The following is a 24780-nucleotide window of genomic DNA, read 5'->3' on the forward strand; positions in this document are numbered from 1 at the left end:
TTCAATCACATCTCTGCTGAACTTTAGTGATTTCGCCTGAAGACTTCTAGGTCTACAATGCCCGCCAAAAAATTCAAAAGAAGTTCTCTGCATGCAAAAGAGATCAACCGAAGAGCTGGAACAGATATTTTATTTATCAGGATATCTGGGGAAAAAAACAAACCCACCTACTGAATTCCCTTCATTCCCTGAAGTCATAGTTCTAGAGATAAAATTTTCTTGTGGGTACATATATAAATAATCCTCAGATAGAACAAGCAGAGAATTTACAACTTTCTTAGAAAGCACAAAACACCAGGCCACACGGTATGTGGCTGGCCATCCCTTGCTGATGATTACATTCTGTAAGCGATTAGTATAAGGCTTGTTGCATTGTGTAGCATTTCAGCATTACATAGATTGCTGCCGCTTCTCCAGGCACTTCTCAATATCATCCAACACTTGGACAGCTGCTTTTGGAATACGAGTCCCTGGACCAAACACATTGGTAACGCCGGCTTCGTACAGGAAGTCGTAATCCTGTTCAGGAAGAAATTTAAGATCTATAGTTAACAGTGCAACAGAGAACTGATAATTGATAATATATATATTGATATATAATGATAATATATAATTGGTGTATGCTCTGTCCTGTATGCTGGGCACTGAGAAAGTATATGCAACAAGTCCCAGAGAGAAACAGCACAGCATCGAGGGAAATAGGAAAAATACGGTAGTTAGGAGGTAAAAAAGAAATATTAAAAAAACATCCACGGGAAAGATTTTATTTGTTTAGAATCAGACTAACATCAGATCTGTGGAAAATATTCAAAAGTCAACTGGATGTCACCCTGAATAACCTAACCTAAATTTGATCTAACTTTTAATTTTGAAAATACTGCTTTAAACAAGGGCTTGGATCAGATGACTGCCAGTGGTCTCTGGTAATCTGAGTTACTCTAATTTTATGACTGTCCTGAAATTTCAGAAAGACCTGGAAGCAGTTATGTATTCTCCCTTACTTCTAGCATAGGTTAGTAGCATCCCATTGAGAGATACTGGACAGAACACCACTTGTCTCCTAGAAAAATACTATTTTTTTTTGTTTGTTCAGTTTACAAGTCTGTCACTCCTGAACACTTACCTAATTGGCTAGAAAATGAGGAGCGGCTGAAGGAACTGGGGTTGTTTAGTCTGAGGGGAGACCTTATCGCTCTCTACAACTACCTGAAAGGACGTTGTAGTGAGGTGGGTGTTGGTCTCTTCTCCCAAGTAGCTAGTGCTAGGACAAGAGGAAATGGGCTCAAGCTGCGCCACGGGAGGTTTAGGTTGGATATTAGGAAAAATTCCTTCACGGAAGGGGTAGTCAAGCATTGGAACAGGCTGCCCAGAGAGGTGGTGGAATCACCATCCCTGGAAGTGTTCAAAAACCAGGTAGACGTGGCACTCTGGGACATGGTTTAGTGGGCATGGTGGTGTTGGGTCGATGGTTGGACTGCTGATCTCAGAGGTCCTTTCCAATCTTAATGATTCCTAGTTTTTACTTTCATTAAAAATAATCCAGCCACCAAGCCAGGAAACATGAAATTGCTACTCTACCCTTAATTGGTTTAGTGGTGGACTTGGTAACGTTAGGTTAATGGTTGGACTGGATGATCTTAAAAGTCTTTTCCAACCTAAATGATTCTATGATTCTATGAAAAGGAAGAAGTCTGGGAAAAGGGAGTAACAGGAGATTTACATGCAAAATCAGTTTGAATCTTTATAGACAGAAGATTACCCTAAAGGTGATGCAGCCAGGCACATGGTGGGTGAGCTAAAGAAAATTTTAAGACAAAAGCACAGATCTGACTGCAAGGGAATCCAACAAACTGTTCAACAGTTCAGGAGAAAGCAGAGGAAATGAGAGACAACACCAAGGCCTGATGACGGGGAACGTGAGGAGAGGCTAAACAGTGAATGAGATGTGTAGCCTATAGGTGTTGGGACTCGCCAGGTGTCTTAGCCACTAGCTGTGGCTCTTCCGAACTATTACTGGATGTCATACAGTCTCTTAAGACAGGAGCTAGCCTATTTCAGTAATATGCAAGGTACCGGTAATCGGAAACAACAGAGCATAAAGAACATTTCCCTGAGGCTAATCTTTTCACAACACAACTTAATATTCCATCCAGCAAACACTGTAAGTTAAACCAGGACACGGTGTACAGAAAACCAAATCAATGAGACCTGACAGCACTCTGTGACCATCTTGCAGGCCTGTGATTGTACACAGTAGCCTTCAGCGCTGTAAATCCCCTCTGACATTAACAGAATATAGGAAATAGCTAAAACCAGCACGGACTAAGAGACTCTTAGTCTTGATGGAAATGATGTTGACCCGTACCTGAGGTGGGATGACACCTCCACATATGACAAGAATGTCTGGCCGGCCAAGGGCGTTGAGTTCTTTGATGAGTTCAGGCACAAGAGTTTTATGACCTGCTGCAAGTGTGCTCACACCAACGCAGTGCACATCCGCATCCACTGCCTGCTGGGCCACTTCTCGAGGTGTCTATATGGAAAGAGGATTACGTGACAAGTAATAGCCCCAGCCTGGTTGCTGAACAAGCATTAGAAGGAAAATCGCTGCATTTGGAATACATTGGAGACCGCTCAATCAGTCATACCTGGAAGAGGGGACCTATGTCCACGTCAAAGCCAATGTCTGCAAATCCTGTAGCAATAACTTTAGCTCCTCTGTCATGGCCATCTTGACCCATCTTTGCAACAAGTATACGAGGCCTGCGCCCCTCACGATCCATGAACTTGTTAACTCTGATAGAAAACACATATTGTGTCGTTGTAAGTCACTGAGAATCATTAGAAGTATTTCCACAAATAAACAGCACTGGCTGCAACTGTAGCATCATTTCTGTACACCAAATCAAAAGATCTTCTAAGTTATGGTTTGCCTATGTAATCAGCATACTATGTTAATATTCATGTTATATGATTACTAACCAATTTCTTGTAATTACTATCCTGAACAATAAAACGTTCTTTTTCAAAGAAAACCACTCCAGTACTTTTCTGCTTAGTAATGGACAAAATAATGAATTCCCTGAGGGTTTAATGAGCTGAACTACAACTACCTAAACCACCATTTTTTAGATTTTAAGAATAATTATGACCAATTATTTCAAAAGCCCTTGCATGGCACACAGACTATAGAGACGGGTCCTAGACATCATACTGTGCATCATCATTCCACTGGGCACAAGTCTGTGCAGAAAAGGATTACCACATCCCCCATTCTGTGCACTCATTCCAGTGCCTCCCTTTTTCTGGTTAGTGGCTGTTCAGATTTCTGCTGAGTAAAAGTGACTGTGTAACCACAGCCTCAGAGATTAATCTTCCATCTTATCATCATCCATGTACTGACAGTATCTGTCCTTGAGTGGGACACTAAGACTACCACTTCTCAGACATAAAAGGTTTTTGGGTTTTTTTTTAATATTCTACTGTTCTGACCATTCTGTTAATGATGGAGTTGGATGGACTTGGTGAGCCTTGAAACCATATGCTGACCTGGCTGGGATGATCACTGTATGAATCCAGTGGCTTAGTCTGGGGAAAAGAATGACTCTAGATAAAGCATTTATCAGCACAGATTTGAACAGCCTCAGGAGATGATTCCGGGACAGGAAAATGCATCATCTAAGAGGGGAAAAAATAAGAATTTGGACAGCTTAAAAAGGAATTGAGTCAAGAAAGCCTGAAGAAGCAGCCTGGCAAAGCTTCTGTTTGAGCATGTATAGGAGTTGGACCTGCCTTCTCTATTCCTAAGGACTGCTGAGAATATCAATGAAGTAGGTATCTGAATTGATTTGTGGTATCTTCAAATCCTTTTCTCTGTATTGTTTTCTGTTTCTGTAGTCTTGTCTTCTGACTTCCCCACCCACAGGCTCCCTCCCAACAAGACCAGCTCTAGGTGCTCCAGGCCTGCCAGGCTAAGACCACCTAAGTCACTGCAACTCAGGGCTTGGTTTAAGTGTGGGGCAAGTGTGAAATCACACTTTTGAAGGCCTCTGCAAAGGTGACACGTAGTAAATCCAGTTTCATTACCATGTTTACTAACTGGTACATACGATAAAGGCAGGTTTTTAAAAAAGGGAGCTCTATCTTGATTCTCAAGGAATCAGTTCAGTTCAGTTTCATGTAAATGCATAATAACAAATACTTACATTTAAAATAAAGATTTAAAATAAAAAACCATGGTGACATCCCCCAGCACAACTACTTTCAAGTCAGGCTAAACATCACCATTGTGAAGCCATCAAGTTAATTCCCTTTTAAGAGATCCTGTAACTCTTTAATGTATAAGCCCCAACACAGCAGGGACTCATGAGCATCGATTCATTTTACATCACCTCCCACCACAGCAATTCAGTCTCTTCACCCAAGAGGACAGCAGCAAAGGCAGAAGCTGACAAAAGGCACAAATGGGCACTGTTTTCACACATGCAACCATCTTCGGATGTTTTCTCCCTTGTGATACAAGTAACACCTGTAGACTGGAAGTTGGATGTGGCTATCCAGACAGATTTTAGCCTTACAATTTTAGGAACTTAAAAGTGAAGTTGCAGGGACACCTTATGGGCAGACCAAACCCAGGTTTTGCAAATATGAGTTGCTGGAAATATTTGTAGAGATTACTATTACACAGTCTTCAAAAGAAGCAATCCAATGTACAGGGACATCGGGCAATGTCTCTCAGCTTCTTGATCTTATAACTACCTAGTCTATTTGAACAAAATCCTCAAATCGTAACAGCACCTTGGTGGATTCTGTTTCCAAGCAAATACAAGTTCAAGTAAGTTTTGAATATTCTCTTATTGCACTTATTTCTTCTCATTCTGCTTACTTGCTTACAGGTATGAGAATGACTGTACAGGTCTTTGTTTTGTTCTGGGGATGTCATTCAGGTTTGGGGAATGCTTTTTTAGGGCACAGTGAGTAGCACATATATCTAATAGATTAAATGTGAGACTGTGTTCGGCTTCCTGGGAAGCTATTCTCACCTATTGATGGCATGAAGAATTTCATCACTCTCTCCAAACTCCTGGCGATAAGCTCCGCTCACCATTCGGTCACTGGCTTTATGCTCCCCAAACACCTTCTTCATTGCATCTGTTATTTCTCCAACAGTGCACCTAAGATACAGAAACAAAGTATTAATGCTATCAGGAGGCTTGTATGAAAACAGAATACAGAAATCACTGGCAGCGGCGCAACTATTTGCCTTGCTGCAGGGCAAATTCATTTACACTCGCTTCCCCTTTGGTGCTACAACTCTGAACATCTGACTCACCCCGCTGTCATCCACTAACAGAACATGCAAGAGTATTTTTAAGAAAATACTGTTTTGCTGATGTAAGAATTGATTTTACAAGTGACAAGGCAACCGGGACCACTGCATGGCAAAATATTTCAGGGAATTACATCAAATTTTCACAACTGGGAATTTTTGGGGGTTCAGATGGCTAGATCTTACATTTGGACTCATACTAAAATTCAAAATATAACTCAAGAGGAAAAAATAAAAAGGAAGAACACACATAAAAGACTGAAGCCTAACTTTTTAACTGGAATTTGTTTGCCTTTCCCTTAACGTTTATATTTTAGCATTTATTCTTCTTCCCTGCTCCTGACATAGCTCGTTTACCCACTGAGATGCAGAAGAATCTGGGAAATCCATTTACACACAAGTTACAAGCTTTGTGTGCTACTGGAGACACTGTGCATGTTCAAAATAATACACAGTTTGCTGCTGTAGCACAAGTGCTAGAAGCAAACTAGGCTGTGCTGTCTTCTTGTACAAACATCAGAAACAACAGCCTCTGTCCCAAATAATTTAAAAATCTCATGCTTAATGGATTCCACCTTTCTGTGTAAAATCTATCATGCAGACTGTACCAAAAAACCCCAATGCTGTGTTCTAATTCCAGTTGAGCCCATAACCAAATATTTGATGAAAGGAACCTACTTAGAAAGGAAAAACAACTCATCTGTGGAGAAAGAGCAGTTCAGCTAGTAGCTCCATCACAGCAAGCTTCTTACTTCTGGTATGATTCGGTACTGTGTAACAATTTTGAAGGTATGCTACTGAGCCCTTGATGAAATCTTTCACCAAAAATATTTTGATGAAACTATTTTAGTTCACACTTGAAAAGACTAGAGAGTAAGTGTATACTAAGAAATGAATAAAACTTGCTGCAAACTTTGTCAAAGGAAAGAAAGAAAAATACTACTCTTATAAAACACTTTAAAAGTATGCTTACAAATACAGAGACCAAACCCCATCCATTCAGCTAATGCTAAGCACATTTCAAACCCTTGGAATTCACATTTTCTCCTGTCATATTGCATTTAACTATAAGCTACTCTGAGGCAAAATTAGGTTAAGCACCCTCTAAAGCTTTTATATAGAATGCTCAAAGGATGCTTGGACAAGATGCAACTTCTTGTCTACATACTTTTAGAAGGGGATGGCCAAATGAATTGTCCTCAGTTTTCCTTCTGCTTTTCGCAATTTCAGTAGCTATTATCTGATTCTTACCATATGCAATCTGCCACGCATCCAATGTAACAGAAGATGGATTCCTGCTATATTAACTGAGTCCTTCAGTAAATTTCAGAGATATTTTACTTCCCGTGACCGCCCAACTATTTTGCTCTTTTGCTAGCTCGTGTTTTTTATACTCAGCAAACTTAACCATAGTTATAAACTGTAACTACGCTAATGTAAAATGACAAAAAATCCTATCTTGAGCATACAGGCAAGATCTGTATAATGCATATGCCTGAAGCTGGCCTCTTATCTCTAGGTATCGCTCTTCACAGTTGCCCTGCTTTGTCTAGAAGACACTATCACGCTGGAACACACACTTTCCCAGCTTTCTGGAACTATATTTTTCAAGTTCTCTGCTTTTACCCATCTTCTTCCTTGGTGCACTAAGGAGTTCATATCTGGATCTATGAGGATCTAGTCTAGAAAAGCAGCTAATGCAAAGTAATACCAAATTTATAGTATCATAGAATCGTTTAGGTTGGAAAAAACCTTTAAGATCACTGAGTCCGTTGACCTGACACTGCCAAGTCCACCACTAAACCATGTCCCTAAGCACCACATCTACACGTCTTTTAAATACCTCCAGAGATGGGGATTCAACCACTTCCCCGAGCAGCCTGTTCCAGTGCCTGACTACCCCTTCCATGAAGAAAGTTTTCCTAATATCCAACCTAAACCTCCCCTGGCGCAGCTTGAGCCCATTACCTCTCGTCCTATCACTAACTACATGGGAGAAGAGACCAACACCCACCTCACTACACCCTCCTTTCAGGTAGTTGTAGAGAGCGATAAGGTCTCCCCTCAGCCTCCTCTTCTCCAGGCTAAACAACCCCAGTTCCCTCAGCCGCTCCTCATAAGGCCTGTGCTCCAGACCCTTCACCAGCCTTGTTGCCCTTCTCTGAACACGCTCCAGCACCTCAATGTTCTTCTTGTATCTGTGCAGCTATGTGCGAATGGCACTTAGTCTGATAGTTTCTTTGAATTTATTTATTAGTAATGATTTAGAAAGCATTAGTTATAAAGCAAATGTCCACAACTGCATCAGAAATCACTGACATCACTATGTAATACTCTTAATTTTTACAGCACCTGTAAGATCTCTGAAAGCTTAGCAAGCACTACCTGAGTTACAATAGTTCTCTAACCTTACTCACTATATAACAATTTTTTTTTTTTCAGGACATCTAAATAATCTTATTAATATTACTGTTCTCTGACATTACTAACAAAAAATTGAAAAGTATATTGTGTAAGTGCTACACTAAGTGACTTCCCCAAGGTTAAAAAGCAAGTTTGCAGCAGACCTAAAAACAGTATCTATAAATACTGACTCCCTCTCAGAGTGCTAGACATCACAGATTGCAGCCTGATACAGATACATCCCATGCATAAACATTGACAACTTACGCCTGTGTAAACACTGGCTGTTTGCTGAAGGCTTACAGTGGCCTAACACTTCTAGACTTAAGTTCAGATAGATCTTTCTCCACCTTCTTTTTTGCAGAAGCAGCATCTGAATATAAATTCAGTATTAAATCAAAGTGCAGCACCTGTAGATATACTTGTGGTGTGCTTTTCTGCTCTAATTATGTAAAAGTGTGAATGAAAGTTTCATGTAACAAGTGAAAAATAAATGGTTTGGACTACCAATTTTATTGAAGTATAATCTGGTGGCTGGGATGAAGTTTTTTTGTGTACTACACAAAAAATGAAATACATTTCTTTCTCCTGTAAATACTGTTTCTGAAATCCCTTTAGAGTATTTTGAAAATTCTGTCCCAAGTCTCTGCAACACTTTAAATCTAAAGTTCCTAAGTAATAATAGGAGTTTAGCTTTTAGACTACTCGTGACTGTTTTCCTATTATTTACCAATAAACATTTAAAAAACAAAAGTCTCTACTTAGTTCTTAGTCCTGCTGCATCGTTGGGTACCATCTATGCTTCCACAGTGGAATAGCTCTGTCTGGAGCCAGGAATACAGCCTCTCTTCTTAACAGGAGAGGAAAAACATATTTTAATGATAATTACATTTTTCTTTAATCAGCTAGTCATAACATTGGACAAGCTCTTTACAATCTGGATGTATAAACCCCCTCCCATTTCTGTTTATCTTTACAGAAATTTTTTTTTCTGGAGACAACTGTTTTCATCTCACTATTATACAACTTAAGTAGCATAAGCAACAATTCTTATTATTAATTTACATTTTTTTCAATGCATGCTGATAAAAACCTACCAGACAATTGTGCACAATTGACGGAACAGAATGCACTTTGCCTTTATTGTATAAATTTGTGTTTCCTTCATATGACTGTCATTCACATTTGCCTTGTGCAGAATTCCATGTTTTGGTAGCACCCAAGATAGCTATATTCTCTGTTTTGTGTTTTATTAGCCTATAGCCCTTACAATGTGACTTGTGGCAAAGACAGCATGTTTGTACATAAACTGTAGTCTGCACCCTATGAACTTCTGCACTGATCAGAATTACTGTTGACCAGCTGTGCTCTATCAGAGCCCTTAATTGTTCAGAGATTCCCTGAGCCTCCTCAAAAGCAGGGGATTTCCAAATAAGAGGAGTTTGGCTCTTTGCTAAGCTTTTGGGCAATTCAACAAAGTCAATGTGATGAAATACAACCACAACTGTGATGGCCAGAGAGGGTATTGTTTAATTCAGTGTGTCCTATCAGGCACAGGATCCTTTAGCAATTTGTGCTATGACTCTCTCCCAGTGGTTCCCAACCAGCTGTAGAGGCTATGCTGCACAAATATGAATCTGAAGAAAGAAAGTCAATGACCATAATGTGCCTGTTAGAACCGTCACCTTCTGTCTGTTCAGTCTCACACTACCTCCACTGCCTCTCGGCATTTCACCAGTAATGAGAGGTAGCACCATGTGATCAGGTGACAAAATACCATGAGGACACAGACTGGGCAGACGAAGAAGCAGCACTACATGCTACATGGCACTTCATGCCTTCCTTTTCCATCACTGAGAGCTGGCACAGCAGGAACAGCAAGTCTGGAGAGGGACAGAAAAACAGCTCTGCAGATGAAGGAGATGAGAAAGAACTTGGCACAATCTGTCTCACAGCCCTACCTAACTACACTCATTTTCCTGAAATGTGGCTTCTCATGAGAAATGAGACATAGAAGGGAGGCAGTACTGCTCCCATTCCCTACCACCTTTGGCCTGCCTTATTACTTTGGTTACAATAATAAAATGACTTTTCTATTTGTGCTTGTCAGTACTGAAATCTCCGTATTAGTCCATGGAGTCTTTTCCATAGTTCACGGCTGAAAATTCTGTGCTACTCTGTTTATTTCAGTTGAATTACATGACTTGTCTTCATGATCAAAACCCATCATTTTCCATTCAGTAGGAGACAGGCATCTGTCACTCACATGCTGGTCATACTGGCCTACTTGTCTGTTACTTGTAAAGGTTGAATGTGATCACTTGAAAATCTTTTCCCACATTGCCCCTAACAGAAGGGCTCCCCATAAATGTTCACAGAGCTCACAATCCTCCTTCAAACACTCTTTATCAGATGCCATGACAACTCCTTTCTGTGGTCATGTCCCATGCATAGCTTTGGGGCAGAGGTAAGTTTTGTGTTTGCAACTTACAAAGTGGATCTGCAGTCTGTTAATGCTTTTACAAATAATAAAAACAAGGTCACCAAGGAGAGAAACTAGCAGCTAACTGGTCAATTTTGGTACAGAAGATATGAATCCATGGTAAATCCAACACTACCCTCCTGTGACTTTTACAGTTCAAAGATAGGTGTAGACATGCTGCTGGAGAATCATGACAAGCTCTCTGTGGGAGAAAATGTATTCAAAATACGGCTGTTAAGTGTTCAAGGAAAGGGAATGAAGGAATTTGAGACATCACAGTAAAAATAGGACAGCACCCCAATAAAGAGTGAACTTGGTTTGCTCATTTTTGGGGCATTTAGTGAATTAAGGAACAGACAAATACGACCCATTCTAGAGACTGACACTTTGAAGTAGGAATGAAGACAGTCTTAAAAGCAGCTTAGGTGACAAAAGTAAATGTTCCACTGGACTCTAAAGGATGCCTCACTGTGCTACTCAAGAGCATCTTTTACATCTTTGCCCCACTAAGCAAACTTATTTCTCCTTCAGTCAAAAAATGTTTTCACACCAATCTGTGGTGCAAGGAAGGATGAAGCAACAGACCATGATAAGATTGTGAATATCCATTTTCACATCTCAGACACTTCTTAAGCTCCTTGACCTATGAAACAGCAGGGTGACAGAGAAACCTAGTTATGTCCTGAAACTGGGAAGAGTCTGAGTCATAAACAACACAATGTGTACGAACAACATAATTTCATATGAGATTCTTTGTAACCATATTGTTCTTTGTGAGAAATTAAAGCATAGCCTTAAGAGACTGTAAAATGTAATAGTCTATCTTACAATGTCAAACTGCAATTGTCTTTTACTTCCACCTCTGAAGAAAAACCCACATAACATCTGAAGACACCAACCTCACTGACACTATACCCAGGAACAGTTAAAAAGGTGAAAACGAACCATCGTTTTTTAAACAGCAGTTGGATATTCACCCCCACCCCCAATACCTTGAACGTGCTGCTTCCACTGCAAGCGCAAGTAAGTTGCCTTCCCCGGTAGCAGCACACTGTGTTAGAGCAGCGAGACACTGCTGGGCTGCTGCTTCATCTCTACAAGCCTTCACCTAAAGTGGAGGAGAAAAATATTAAGTTAAAACAAACTACAAAGTGAACTGGAAAGTCGAGTGTATAGGACTTTCTGATTTCAAATATGAATTCTGGAGGCATGGAATTGTCAATTATCAATATATGCTGTATATTTCAACAAGATTAGAAGTAAAAAGGTGTCCTGGGCCTTAAAATGTGTACAAGCCCATAAAATAACTCTAAAATAATTTTATCTACATTTTTACTAATTATGAAAGTGGATGTTGATTTCTGATTCCATAACCTTGTCCCTTAATAGCACTTGACAAGCTGCACCAAATAGTCTGAGTGATTAAGTAATGTTATATACTTTTAGAGCAAAACATTGCATAGCTATTTTCTATCTTATTTTCAGAAAATGTAAAGTTCTCAATTTTAAAAGGTTAGACATATATTCACGAGACTGTCTGAAATGCAATGACTGAAAACAAATGAACATAACAAAACCATTTTTGTTTGGATTCTAATACTATGTTTCTTGGGATCTTCCATTAGCCTCCACTGAAGTTGATCAGAAATCTAGCTTCTCTGCTGAAGACTAGAACGGGTTCTCAGAAATTTGAGGGTCAAGTTTCTGGCAAGCCACCTTACTCAAGTTCAATCTGCAATTACAAGAACTTTCATTTTTAAGAAGGTAGTTCCCACCTTATTAATCTTCTCAATCTGCTTGTTACGGACTGAAGTATTATCAATAGCCAGAACTTCGACTGTCTCCTCTTTTTCTAGCTGATGCTTGTTTACTCCAACAATTACTTCAGACCCTATTTCCAGTGGAAACACCAGAAACTCAGAATACATTTGCAAACTACTGTGAAAAGACACAATATTAATAGGACAAGAAAATTGTGAACATTATAATGCAGTGCTTTGCTTTGTAACTATACACATTTCAAATACTTAAAATTTGTTCTGATAGGAAGGACTTAAGTCTGTTTTTTCCATATTTTATGATGAGAGATGATTAGATGTATGAACATGCTTGTCAGTGAATACTGGGCCAGAAAAAAGATGTGAAATAGAACAATATTTATCTTACAAACTGATTTAGTAATGAGTCACTAATATACCTTAGCTATTTTTCTCTGTTTAAATTCACATAACTGAATCTTACAGAATTAAGCAGAAGCGTTGGTCTCCTGCACTGTTCTGCATTTATTTTTCTGATTTAGCAGATAAATAAGAAAGTTCCTACCTAAAACTACTCCATGTGAATAAAAATTAATTTATCATACTTTACCAGTTGGAAAACTGTATTTTAGCTTTCAGCCAGTATGGACTTAACAACCATTTTTATTTGCAGGCTTGATAATATTACTACACTGATCAAAGCAACATGAAGTAATTTACCTTGAGAGAGAAAACACAGAACTTTATTGATTATTCTTTACTGGTCTTAATTAAAGACCTGCTTCAAATTTATCCTCCAAAAAAAAAAATTTCATATAACTCTTCCATATAACTCTTCATATAACTTCTTTCATGTTAGAGTTGTCCCTAGTTTCTGTTCCTGGACTGCTACTGGGATACAGACTACAAAAAGTAGAATGGAGCTATAAGCACACATGTGCTCCAAGCACACAGAGAAGGGCAACGAAGCTGGTGAAGGGCCTGGAGCACAGGCCTTACGAGGAGCGGCTGAGGGAACTGGGATTGTTTAGTCTGGAGAAGAGGATGCTGAGGGGAGACCTTATCGCTCTCTACAGCTACCTGAAAGGACGTTGTAGCGAGGTGGGTGTTGGTCTCTTCTTCCAAGTAGCTAGCGCTAGGACAAGAGGAAATGGGCTCAAGCTGTGCCAGGGGAGGTTTAGGTTGGATATTAGGAAAAATTCCTTCACGGAAAGGGTAGTCAAGCAGTGGAACAGGCTGCCCAGAGAGGTGGTGGAGTCACCATCCCTGGAAGTGTTCAGAAACCAGGTAGACGTGGCACTCTGGGACATGGTTTAGTGGGCATGGTGGTGTTGGTTTGATGATTGGAATGGTTTAGTGGGCATTGTGGTGTTGGTTTGATGATTGGAATGATGATCTTGGAGATCCTTTCCAATCTTAATGATTCCTAGTTTTTACTTTCATTAAAAATAATCCAGCCACCAAGCCAGGAAACATGAAATTGCTACTCTACCCTTAATTGGTTTAGTGGTGGACTTGGTAATGTTAGGTTAATGGTTGGACTGGATGATCTTAAAGATTCTATGATTCTATGTATACACATCTCCACATATACACATTTCCACATATACTTACTATACGTGTACATATGTATATACCTATATACATATCTCACAAAGAGCTGCATCATCCTCTAACCTGAGACGACTGCGTTTTTTCTGGAAAAATGGGCAGTTCTCAAGCAAAACCAGGAATTTGGCCAGATACATTCAACATTGCCATCTGCTGGTGGTTATGCTTTTAAATTCAGGAACCACAGTTTAAAGATATTATCAGAAATTAAGTGATCAACTATTGAAGGCCCAAAATATTCGTTTAAAATAGTCTTTTAGTGTTTTGTCTAATCTAGTCTTAAATATGTCCAGCAAGACTGTTTTCATACTGGTACTGTATTTCATACATACTGCTATCTCTTTCCAGAAGCTTTCACTGACATAAAACTATTACCATTTTATCACTCACAATATGCTACTCCTAAACTAAGAAGAAAAAAATGAAAAAGGTGTAAAAAACCTTTATACAAAGGTATTCGATGGGCAGTTTTCCCTTCTTTCATCTCCCTGCTCCCTACCAGAGTCAATCCTGGCTTGTCTTCGAGCTGCACACTCTTCAATACGAAGTTTGGGAATCCCCTCAGCAACAGCTTTGGCCATTCCACCCATTTCTTCTATCTCCTCAACAAGCTGAGAAATGAAGAGGATTGAGAAAGTGAGTCATAGCAAGGTTCACAAAATGAGCTTTGCACTTGTACTACCACCCAAATTTTTATTATACCTATATATATAGACCTGCTCTAAAAACGTGTTTCCTATCTCCATGTCTCTGACTACAGGTTTTGGTATAAATTAAGAGATATCTCAAAAGAGCATTTTTATTACCAAAACTCCATGAATTCAATAACAGTGCATCACATATTGTTCAACCAGTAACACCCATGGACGAAAACACTTAAAATTTGAGACCTTGACTCTTCACTGATTTCTGCCTGCCAACCAGCCCTTACGGTTATATGTATACGAATACAAATAAATTGAAAAAGCCAGGGTCAGCTCTCTGATCCTGAAGACAAGTGGCGTGGCATGGCATGGTTCAGCTCTCACACAGCAGAAGCCTATTCAGCTCCAAAACATGGTGACCATATTCAAATTGCCTACTGAAAATGGCCATCAGACCATGCCTGGCACTGTCTAGAAGCATCCTAGTTGACAAGGACCTAAAACCCACGTCAGACAATGTGCTAACAGTGTCTGTACAGTCCCAGGCTAGTGTTTGGGCCTGTATTAGCTTATTAATAAGCTTTTGCATAACAGCAATAATTTGCTCAAAAGGAGAATTACTGTGTTTAGCTGTAGGCTAGACATGTAGGTATATATCTTTACACAGGATTGCCACCAGTAAGACTACTCCTGCACAGTACTTTTCACATGCAAGTAATGACAGGCAACTAAAAACACTATTAAAAAAAAATATTCTGATCCAACAGAAAAATTTCTCCTAAATTCTGCATAATATCAAGTATGGCCAGACATGCTTGGCTATAAAACTTTGCTTTCAATAATGCCTAGTTTTAAAGTCTCGAGCAGATCACCAGAAGCATGAGTAGGCATGTAACTAAGTAGGTTGGTTTGACTCTTTTCTTCTGCTGAACTCTTTTTTTTTCTTACACATAAACCAGAGATCCCAGCAAACTGAGAGTCTTTAGTGTGCAAGGGACTTTGCAGGGCTTGATTATTTGTTCCACACTGGGATATTTCCCTTTTGAGTGTAGTCTACTAGAAGGCTGAAGTCTCTCGTTCTCTAAATATACACTCTATTTTTGTAAAGTTCATTTACAAAGAAATCACTGAAACTTAAGTGTAAAATAATTCCCTCTTTAGAAGTTACCAACGTATCAAATAGTCCCTTAAAAGACATTTCTCAATACTCCTATACCTAAAATCCTCCCACAAAGCACAAAAGGTTATGCAAACTGACCTTTAAAGCAGCTTCATAGACATCATTGGTGAGGCACTCCATGAGGTAAGACCCCCCCCAGGGGTCCGCCACTTTAGGAATACCTGACTCCTCTTGAATTATGATCTGCGTGTTCCGAGCAATGCGAGCACTCTTCACTGTAGGCAAACCCAAGGCTTCATCAAACGAATTTGTATGCAAAGACTGTGTACCTCCAAACACCGCAGCCATCGCTTCAATTGTAGTACGGATAACGTTGTTAAAGGGGTCCTGGAAGGAAAAGGAGAGCTCTGAAACTCAACAGTTCTGCCACGGGGCTGAGGCAGATTAGTCACACATACACTACTGCAATGAAATGAATGCAAGATTCCCAATAGAAACACTGTAATCATAACAAAAGCTGAAAAAGAAAATAGTCAATAATAAACATCAAATCAAACTGATACATCACTTACCAGTATCTCGGACAAAGAGATTTATTCATAAAGAAAGCCAAAAATATCAGTGTATGAGTAACAAAGCAAAACCTGACTCATACTTAATGGTGTTTCAAAGAACTTAATGAATCCAAGTTGGAGAGGATGGAACAGGTAGTCCTGATGTCCTCCATCCCAGGATTCCAGAAGTCTCGGAGCAGTGAATAGCACATCTGGCAGAGAGGTTACTTGTCAAGATGTGTTTTGGAACTAAATGTGCTTAATATTTTCGTTAATGACAGCATTACACAAAGGTAGAAATTACTGTTGAAACTTGCTAGTGCTATAAAATTGGAAGATATCAATGGGAGAACTGGGGTATTAACCCAAACAAATGGATAATCTGGAGTACAAGGCACAGAAACAGTCAGTATTACAGAACACAATCTCAGCCTTTAGGTCAAAATTTTTATCTGCTCTTTTCATGCATCTAGATAGTTGACTATATGTGCTTTTACAGTCAGAGAAGAGTTGTCATGATCTCCAGGGGCTGACTTGTGTTTTGAGATGGAGTGAAGACTCACCCACTGCATTTGCTCGTCTTATTTCATTTGATTATTGAAGGAACTTAACAGTAGCTCAGACTGCATACCTAATTCTTGACGTGCTTAGTTGGGATGAAATGTATGCAAAATAATTAAGAGCTACCAATGTAATATGACCTTCAAGAAGGCAAAAGGAATCATGAGATCTGTGAATTAAATTATTTTCCATAAAGAAATGGAATTAATATCACTATTTTACAAGGACACAGTAATTCTACCCACACTGGAGTCTATTTCTGGTTCAAGTATTCCATTTAAAGAATTACAGAAAAATGTGATTTGGATGAGCAAGAATGTAAAACCTGATCTATGAGTGGATACCTACCTACAGGCAGGCCAAAGGAAAATATATTTGCCCTCTGAAACTGATAAAGACCAAACACTGGGCACTGAGGAGCTGTATTAAGATAAACAATGTTTAGACAGGACGGTTATGATCTAGCCAGAAATATATTTATCCTGGACACTGGAAGATGGTTGATCGTATTTTTGGTAATATTAGTATTTTGCACTCATACAATACTTTTAACTGGAGGATCTGCAAAGGCTACTGTTCAAAAAATTCCATTGTTTTAGTTTTACTGCATTCCTGTAATGTAAGTAAACATTACATTTGCTCTGAAAAAAAGAATAAAACCAAGGCACGGAAGTCAAATAACAACGGTTGTAATAACAACCTAAAAATAACTCACATTGCATGAAACTGATTGAGAGCAGGCCTTGGAATAAGAGCTAGCACCCAGCTCTGACCTCATTTGGGAAACTATATATGTAGTCCAATGATTTATTTTCTTGTTGTGAAGTGATGTAACTCTACAGGAAAAGGAGAAAGTGCACCCAGTTTCAAAAGAGCAGACAAGTTGTAATGATTAGTTCACCCTTTAGCAGTGAGAGAGGCATGAATGACTTCCTTGGATGCCACACGAACTCTCAAGCCAGTGATCTTGAGAAAAAGGAGCCTTTACTTCCTCATTCAGCTGCATTCTGAAAGGGTAACTTCCAGGACAAATCCAAGATACAGCTTCATCCTCTGAGTCCTGAATTAATGTAAGCACCTCTCTGCAATCCTCTCTGCTTAGCAGGTTTGGATCCTGTTCTCAATTCAGTATCCACTAGACTGAGAGAATGCACACTTAAGACGATGATTCCAGAATGAAAATGAAGCCAGACAATGAAAAGTTAGGCACTGAGACTCTGCCTACCACCATACTGGAATCCTTTTGTGAATACAGTCTCAAGCCTTCAGTTTCTGCCCTGTTACCTGAGTGCTACAGGGCAGTCCAGAATTCTGAGGTATTTCATAAACCAGCATTTTGGGAAGCAATGTTACTGGCACTCAACAAGACCTTTTTGTGTTACATAAACAAAAAGATGGATCCAATGCTAGTGTGTGCATTTGTTGGACTGAGAGTAAGACAGGTTGTCTCCTTCAGAAAGCTGCATCTTTAAGAGCAAAACCAGCAGCTTCCTTTAAGATATTACACTATGAGAACATATTTAAATGAGGAAGTTGATGAGGGGGAAGTCCAATTTCTAACCTGCTCAGTGAGTGACCAGCCTGAAGTCTGACAATGAGCTCTCAGCAGAAGAGATTTGGGATTCTTGGGCTTAAACATTTTCTCTATCAAGTGAGCCCACAGCCGCCTCCCAGCTCTCAGCTTAGCTATTTCCATATAGAAGTTCATGCCAATTCCCCAGAAGAAGGATAGCCTGTAATAAGAGCACATGAACAGGATAAAACATTAAACCATTCTAATAACCCTGTTTCAGTAAAGGAGAAGTCCTACAGCAAGGTCTCTGATTAATTTACTTTTACAGATACAACCCAGACATAAGATGATGGTAATGTTCCTGGACACTGATGCCAACTGCTACAGAATGATACACATTCATGCCAATAAACTGTCTTAGCCTCCGAATACAGTGACTGAAGTCAAACTGCCAGCGACAGTGGTCCCTGGAACTGCTAAGCTGTCCCCAGGGACTGTTTTGGGGGAGCCCTAGGTCAAGCAGTGTTCCAGCAAGTCACTAATACAGACAGTGACACTGTAGTGCCAGGGAATGCTCCTGGACACAATCTACTAGTGTTAGTTATGCTCACAAGCTACTTGTAATGGGAAGACATTACATATTATAAGCATGCTTTCATCCATTTCCTGATGATTTTAATCAAAATCCAAATTAAACATCCGTTCAATACTGGATAGCATATCAGGGAACAGACTGATTGATCTACTTTTTCCTACTCATAGCTTCTATGCTTTATAAATGTAAACATGCATAGTTAAAGCCAGTAAAACTCATTGTACTAAAGTTGCACTTTTTAAACAGTGAATTAACTACTGAAACAATTTGCCAAAGGTTCTTACAGACTCTCCATCACTAGAAAGTCTGAAAATAAGGGTGTACCTTTTTCTACACAACCCACTTTGATTTTCCCACAGATCTTGGAAACAGGTTACTTCAGCTGACTCCTATAGTTTGAATGTGCAACAGGCTACATGAACCACGCCTGTTGTTTTTCAGACTCACTGTATAGTCAGGGAATCTGTAAATCAACTAGACCACTGAAACTGTGATTCTGCTCAGTTTGGCAGCAACTATACAAAAATTCAATATTCTGCTTAAAATGAAATTTTATTTTTAGGAAATTTGCAACTGTAAATTGAACTACCTGAACTTCCCCTTGTTAAGCATTCTTCCCCAAATACTTCAAAATAATACTAATTAAAAAAAAATTCAATAATACTACAGTCTAAGAGAACGGCGAGAGCTCTTGCTGCATTCTGCAACCCTAAAGGTACAACTGTATTAGATATAACAGCTTAGAGATCTTCTTTCCGACTCAGAGACCAGCTAGATCACAACAGATCTTGACAATGCTTAGGCTTGTACATGAGCTTTATTCAGTTTATTAGCGTAGATGTGGTCTAAGTGTCTGTTGGACCAGATATTTTTCTACCACTGAAACTGTGTAACAAAACCAACACAAAACCTATCTGCAATGTGAGCACTGCCAATATTACTTGTATGTGTAAAAATACTGAATTTGATATTAAACTCTAGAGCTTTTACCAAAAGCGAGTTTTATACATGCAAATTTCTTTAGCTCACCTTGGTGCAAATTCATCAATGGTAAGGCCAGCTTTAAGTCCAGTTCTGCAGTACTCCAAGCCATCTGCTACAGTATAAGCTAATTCCAGAATGGTATCAGCTCCTGCCTCTTGCATATGGTATCCACTGATTGAAATGGAATTAAATTTTGGCATATACTGCAAAATAAAAGACAACATGGTACAACATTGCAGGGGGTTGGACTAGATGACCTTTAATGGTCCCTTCCAACCCAAACCATTCTATGATTCTGTGACAGCAGAAGAGGGAAGGATCAGATAATTGTTCTACCAACATTCACAAACAATCCATTCTTTGTAGATTGTGAATACAACCCATCTCTATTAAATGGTGTTTGCAGATGTGTACATGCTTTTACCGTTTCGCACTATTCATTGTGCTTAAACCATCACCCACCATGGTAAGTCTCTTCCTTGATGACAGGCTGTGTTCCACCTCTCCAATGAAAATGCAGCTAAGAAAACAACTGGTAGTACTGAACTTCCACTCATCAGTTCAGGACTTCACTTTTTCATTATCTGCTTCTCATGCTCAATTTCGCAGCAGAAGCCCTTCAGGATTTCTCACCTCTTCACTCCTGCTTACAGCTGTATTAAGCTTCTTAAGTATGTGGCTGCTTACTTTCTATGCAAAGAATAGCCTCTGTTCTTCATCTCCAAGCTTCCTACCGTCCTTTCAGGCTTAGGCTCATCTCAATCTGACTTTGATTTGGATTGACTTAAAAATCTTAAAATTTATGCCATAAGTGATTTGGGATCTCAACTTCTCCTCCTGGTCCTTTCCACAACCACATCATTCTTCACTATGACAGGTCTTCCTATCTTCTGCTTTGTTCTCCAAAGTGCCTCATGAATAGTTAACTAGATATAATAACAGAAGTAAATACATTTAAACAACTAATACCTTTGAGGTGTACTGGAAGATGTCAGCAATAATCCGCATGGATGGTTCTGGGGGGAAAATGTACGTATTTCGGACCATGAACTCCTTCAAGATGTCATTTTGGATTGTCCCTGTCAGCTTGGCCTGAGGCACTCCCTGTTCTTCTCCAGTTACAATGAATGTTGCCAACACGGGAATGACTGCCCCGTTCATTGTCATAGAAACAGACATTTTCTCTAAAGGAATTCCATCAAAAAGGATTTTGGTGTCTTCCACTGTATCAATGGCAACTCCAGCCATTCCAACGTCTCCTCGAACTCGTGGATTGTCTGAATCGTAACCACGATGGGTGGCTAAATCAAAAGCAACAGATAATCCCTGCTGGCCAGCTAAATGAAAAACAAAACCAAACCAAAACAACACAACAGAAAAACAACAGAGAGAAATTCAGAAGTGTTAAACAGATTTGCATTAGGACTGGATCTAAATGTACTAATTTTATTTTACATCATCCAGTCATCCAGACTTGGACAACAAACCAATTTTTGATGTTAACACTGTTCCCTCCCCAAACTTGTCCAAGGTCTTCGAGTCTTAAACTTTAAATGAAAAAGCTTTTAACTGAGAAAAAAAATATCGTAGTTCTTCTAGTTCAGCCACACAATCAGCTTACCATGTTTAACAAATTACTGCATAACAGTTTAGCCCCAAATTACAAATGTGTACAGACAGACAGCATCAGAGCTTATATACAGAAACTCTACTTAGCTTAGCTGGAAACAAAGGCGTGATAAACTACGTCACATTACCTTCTCTTTATCACAAATTACACACACACACACTGATTGTTATCCTGGCTCTACTGACATATGTTGTTTATTCCTAAAGTGAAGTGACGCATTGCTAAATCTGCAGTAAGAGAAAATTAACTCATATGAAGCAGGGAGCAGGACAGTTAGAGCTCTTGATAGACTTGCTGCTCTGACCTGAAAGCAGTATCTGAAACGCTGCTAACCCCAGGCATTCACCCTCTGACCAGCACTGCTGTTGCTGAAACAACTATATCTACTGCATTTGCAGGTCTGCTTCTCAACATCACCAGAGATCTTAATTGTCAGATACCAGCTATTTGATCTAAAAAGCTAGGTGTTGGCTCTGAAGCACAATGACAAAAATTGAAATTTCTGCCTAGTTTCAAGCAACAGAAATTTCAGGAATTATGAGAACTGAAAATTAATTCTTTTTCAGCATTCCTCTAATTACAGAGAGATTTTACTTGAATTATTAAAAGCACTTTAGAAATTGGTCAGATTCAGAAGCTATGCTAAATAATTCAATATTAATACAACCACTAACACAACAACAGAGATAAAATTACAATATCATAATGTCAAAACTCGAATGAAGATGAAAAATTCCTGGCAGCAAACATTCTTGAGTAAGTGAGCTGTGCTACCAGTTAAACCAAGTGTTAGTACTTCTGCTTCAGTGGCAATGTTCAGCAGCAAGGCAGAGTATATTCAGAACAATCTTCCTACTGAAATGTCTATTGGCAAACTGTAATACCCTGTGTTTATAATTTCTTAATTTACTGAGAGTTTTACAAATGGAAAGGATCAAGAATACTTGCAAGAACACTGCAGCAGCTAATACCTCTTCATACTAGCTAACCATGATATGGCAAGAGGTAAAAATCCCCAACCAACAACCAACTTCTCCCCTGCCCTAAACAGTGATGCTTTGAGTAGGAAGGCCTGTAAAGTGGGAAATAAAAGCATCACAGTTGTATTAGTCAGAAGGCAAATTTCAGCGGTCTGTTGTTTTGACTGGTTCAGGTTTGGTGTAAAACGAATGCTTCAGTCTATCAAGAACAACTTTTCAGTAGTGGTTTTACAATGCCTAACTCAATAGTATATTATGATGACGCTTTGGCTATTAGCTAAACAAGTTGCTGCAAAGCACAATACTCTGCAGAAATATTGGGAAAACTGCTCTCAAATAAGGAAAATACCAATACGTTTAGGAAGCTGGCTTTACTAGTACACCATGAATGGCACTATTCATATGTATTTATATGAGTTCATTTAAAATTTACATCATCAGATGGAAACCTGAAATGTCAGAATGCACTAACACTAAAAGTGGTAAGTCACAAAGTTCGATTCTTCCACTATAACCCTCTTTCGTGGTCACAAAATGAGTGTCAAGTGTTCCATGATTTCTACTGGTTGGACCCTGGGATGCAGCCAAATTTTGCCTCAGTCAGTGTCAAGGCAGAATAACTAAAAATAGCATTTAACGCATTCATTTTTCCACCTCAATAGCAAAATGAAGCAAGGACAGTTTCCAAAATGATCCAATTTCCCAGTACTAAAGAAATACAGTGCCACTGGGAAAAGCCTATTAGAAATCAAAACTCACAAGGTGGAATAATCACCATGTAATTCACCATATGAATGTTCCTCATTGCTTTGCAAGGCAATATTGTTTCCCAGATCAGCTCTCTTACCTTTAATGTTGTCCTTGTAGAACTTGTTGCTCTCCTCCACTGTACTGAAGCCAGCGTATTGGCGGATAGTCCACGGCCTGTATGTGTACATGGTTGGGTAGGGTCCTCGAGTGAAAGGTTTCACCCCCGGCAGCTCCTCAGGGAGGTCTTTCGTGTCCCTTTTGGAGTACAAGGGCTTGATGTCGATCCCCTCTGGGGTGTGCCAAATTAAATCCTTTGGATTCTTGCCCTTCAGCTGCTTTTCAGCAAGGGCAGCCCACTCGGGGTGCAGTGGCTGCCTGTGCAGCGAACGCCATGCGAGCCTGCAGGCCGGAAGTTGTGCCAGGCACGTGCAGCGGCAGGGACGCAGGCGCAGGAGAGCATCCTTGGCTCTTAGCATGTCTGCCCCGCTGTTTGCCAAGTATGGGGTAAGCTGAAGAAAATAAAAACATGTGTTTTGCGTTATCATATAAATCCGACGCGGAAGAAGTGAGCATGGAGAGGTCAAGCAGTTTGCTAAAGCCAAAACAATTACTCAGGAAAAACCTAAGTGCATTTATTCACTTACTAATTTGACAGACACCTCCTCCCCTTGCCTTTCAACCAGACAATGCATGAAACAGTGTCAGGAAAAATCTTACATTTTCCTCTAAGGAAAACATTCCTACAACTCATCTACACCCCTGTATGAAATGTGTAACTTACTTCAGTCCCTAAGCAGCACCATCATTTGTCACTGAAAAGTCAGTGTTATGCATGAAGATGGTATGCCTAGCCACCTTCTCACCTTCCCATCTCTCTCTCATATACAAATTCCTGTATGTCAAAGAGGGACCTTCAACATCAAAGAGACACTCTGAAGGAAGTGGACTGTCAGAAAACTACTGACATGTCATACACTCTGGAAAAGGTGACTTGGGCTGGATGAAAATCAGAACTATAGTAAAAAAGCAAGGAGAAAAAAGATATGGTATGCAAGAACACAACGATAATTAAGTTGCAGAGCTCATCTCACCATGCAAGAGACTGAGATGGTGGATAAGTTCAGTAAGTTGTGAAAGCTGTAAGCTCCCCTGCTTCTGCTCCCTGTACCCTATCCCTGCACCTCCTCCCCAAGCCAAAACCATTACAGCTTGGCTCCAAGGGCAAATCACCTCCTCTCCACCTCATCTGCTTCACAACTCCCTGGAAACACACACTTCCCTGACACCTTTATGAGCAAATCTGCATAAAACTTAAAAGCATCTTCTATCACTGTTATGGTGCTGCAGCAACATGCTCCCCACAAGTGCTTTAATAATATATACGCTATGTGTGATATACATATAAACCGATGAGCACGCAGGAGCACTCAGTTCCCTGCAGAGCCGTGATCCTGCAGCCAGGATGGAAGGCAACCTCTGCCTCCGCTGCTGCACGGGTCCCAACGCCACCCCCCCGGCCCGTTACCTCGAAGGAACCACAAAGCCGCCCTGTCACCCTCCTCCGCACCTCTCCCTCCACCCCTCACACCACAGCACCCACCGCCGGCCGGGACCCAGAAAGCACCGCTCCCCGGCCCGGCCTGGCAGCCCCACACCGCCCTGACAGACCCGCCTGCGCGCAGCGCCCGCCACAGCCCGCCCCCAACACGCCCCCTCGGCGGCTAACAGGGACGGCGGACCGGAATGGCGGCTGCCCCGGGGCGGGGGGGGTGTCGCGGCCCTGCCCGCCCGAGGACCGGGAGCCCTGGCCGGGCTGCGGGCTCAGGACAGGCCCCGGCCCCGGCCCCGCTACCTGCTGTGGGCCCCG

General features: G+C 40.3%; 1 protein-coding gene across 3 annotated transcripts; it reads right to left on the bottom strand.

The window, feature by feature from the left end:
* Positions 1 to 112: 112 nt before the first annotated feature.
* Positions 113 to 23431, bottom strand: MMUT (methylmalonyl-CoA mutase). 3 transcript variants are annotated; one of them, XM_009479454.2, is made up of 12 exons: positions 23011 to 23431; positions 20523 to 20890; positions 19599 to 19756; positions 18023 to 18194; positions 15485 to 15733; positions 14082 to 14193; positions 11990 to 12105; positions 11207 to 11322; positions 5043 to 5174; positions 2649 to 2796; positions 2366 to 2533; positions 341 to 519 (listed from the first exon to the last, which is right to left on the bottom strand). In XM_009479454.2, exons 1-12 carry the CDS (start codon positions 23387 to 23389, stop codon positions 391 to 393), a joined length of 2247 nt encoding a protein of 748 aa, XP_009477729.1. In that variant the 5' UTR covers positions 23390 to 23431; the 3' UTR covers positions 341 to 390. The 3 variants fall into 3 exon arrangements, 2 of the variants coding, with proteins under 2 accessions (XP_075563625.1, XP_009477729.1); XR_012830938.1 differs by lacking the exons at positions 341 to 519; positions 2366 to 2533 and adding an exon at positions 3550 to 3678 and having other exon boundaries at positions 2767 to 2796; positions 23011 to 23423; XM_075707510.1 differs by lacking the exons at positions 2366 to 2533; positions 2649 to 2796 and having other exon boundaries at positions 113 to 519; positions 23011 to 23423.
* Between the last annotated feature and the right edge of the window lie 1349 nt (positions 23432 to 24780).

The sequence above is a fragment of the Pelecanus crispus genome, chromosome 3 (genome assembly GCF_030463565.1).
Source record: "Pelecanus crispus isolate bPelCri1 chromosome 3, bPelCri1.pri, whole genome shotgun sequence".
NCBI lineage: Eukaryota > Metazoa > Chordata > Aves > Pelecaniformes > Pelecanidae > Pelecanus > Pelecanus crispus.

Excerpts from the sequence above, each read along its gene's own strand:
- MMUT (XM_009479454.2), bottom strand. The coding sequence starts at position 23,389 with ATGCTAAGAGCCAAGGATGCTCTCCTGCGCCTGCGTCCCTGCCGCTGC. Across the intron at positions 18,195-19,598 it reads ATTGATGAATTTGCACCAAG|GCTATCCTTCTTCTGGGGAA; the intron begins GTGAGCTAAAGA and ends CTCTTATTACAG. Across the intron at positions 15,734-18,022 it reads GCTGGTCACTCACTGAGCAG|GACCCCTTTAACAACGTTAT; the intron begins GTTAGAAATTGG and ends TTTTCCTTCCAG.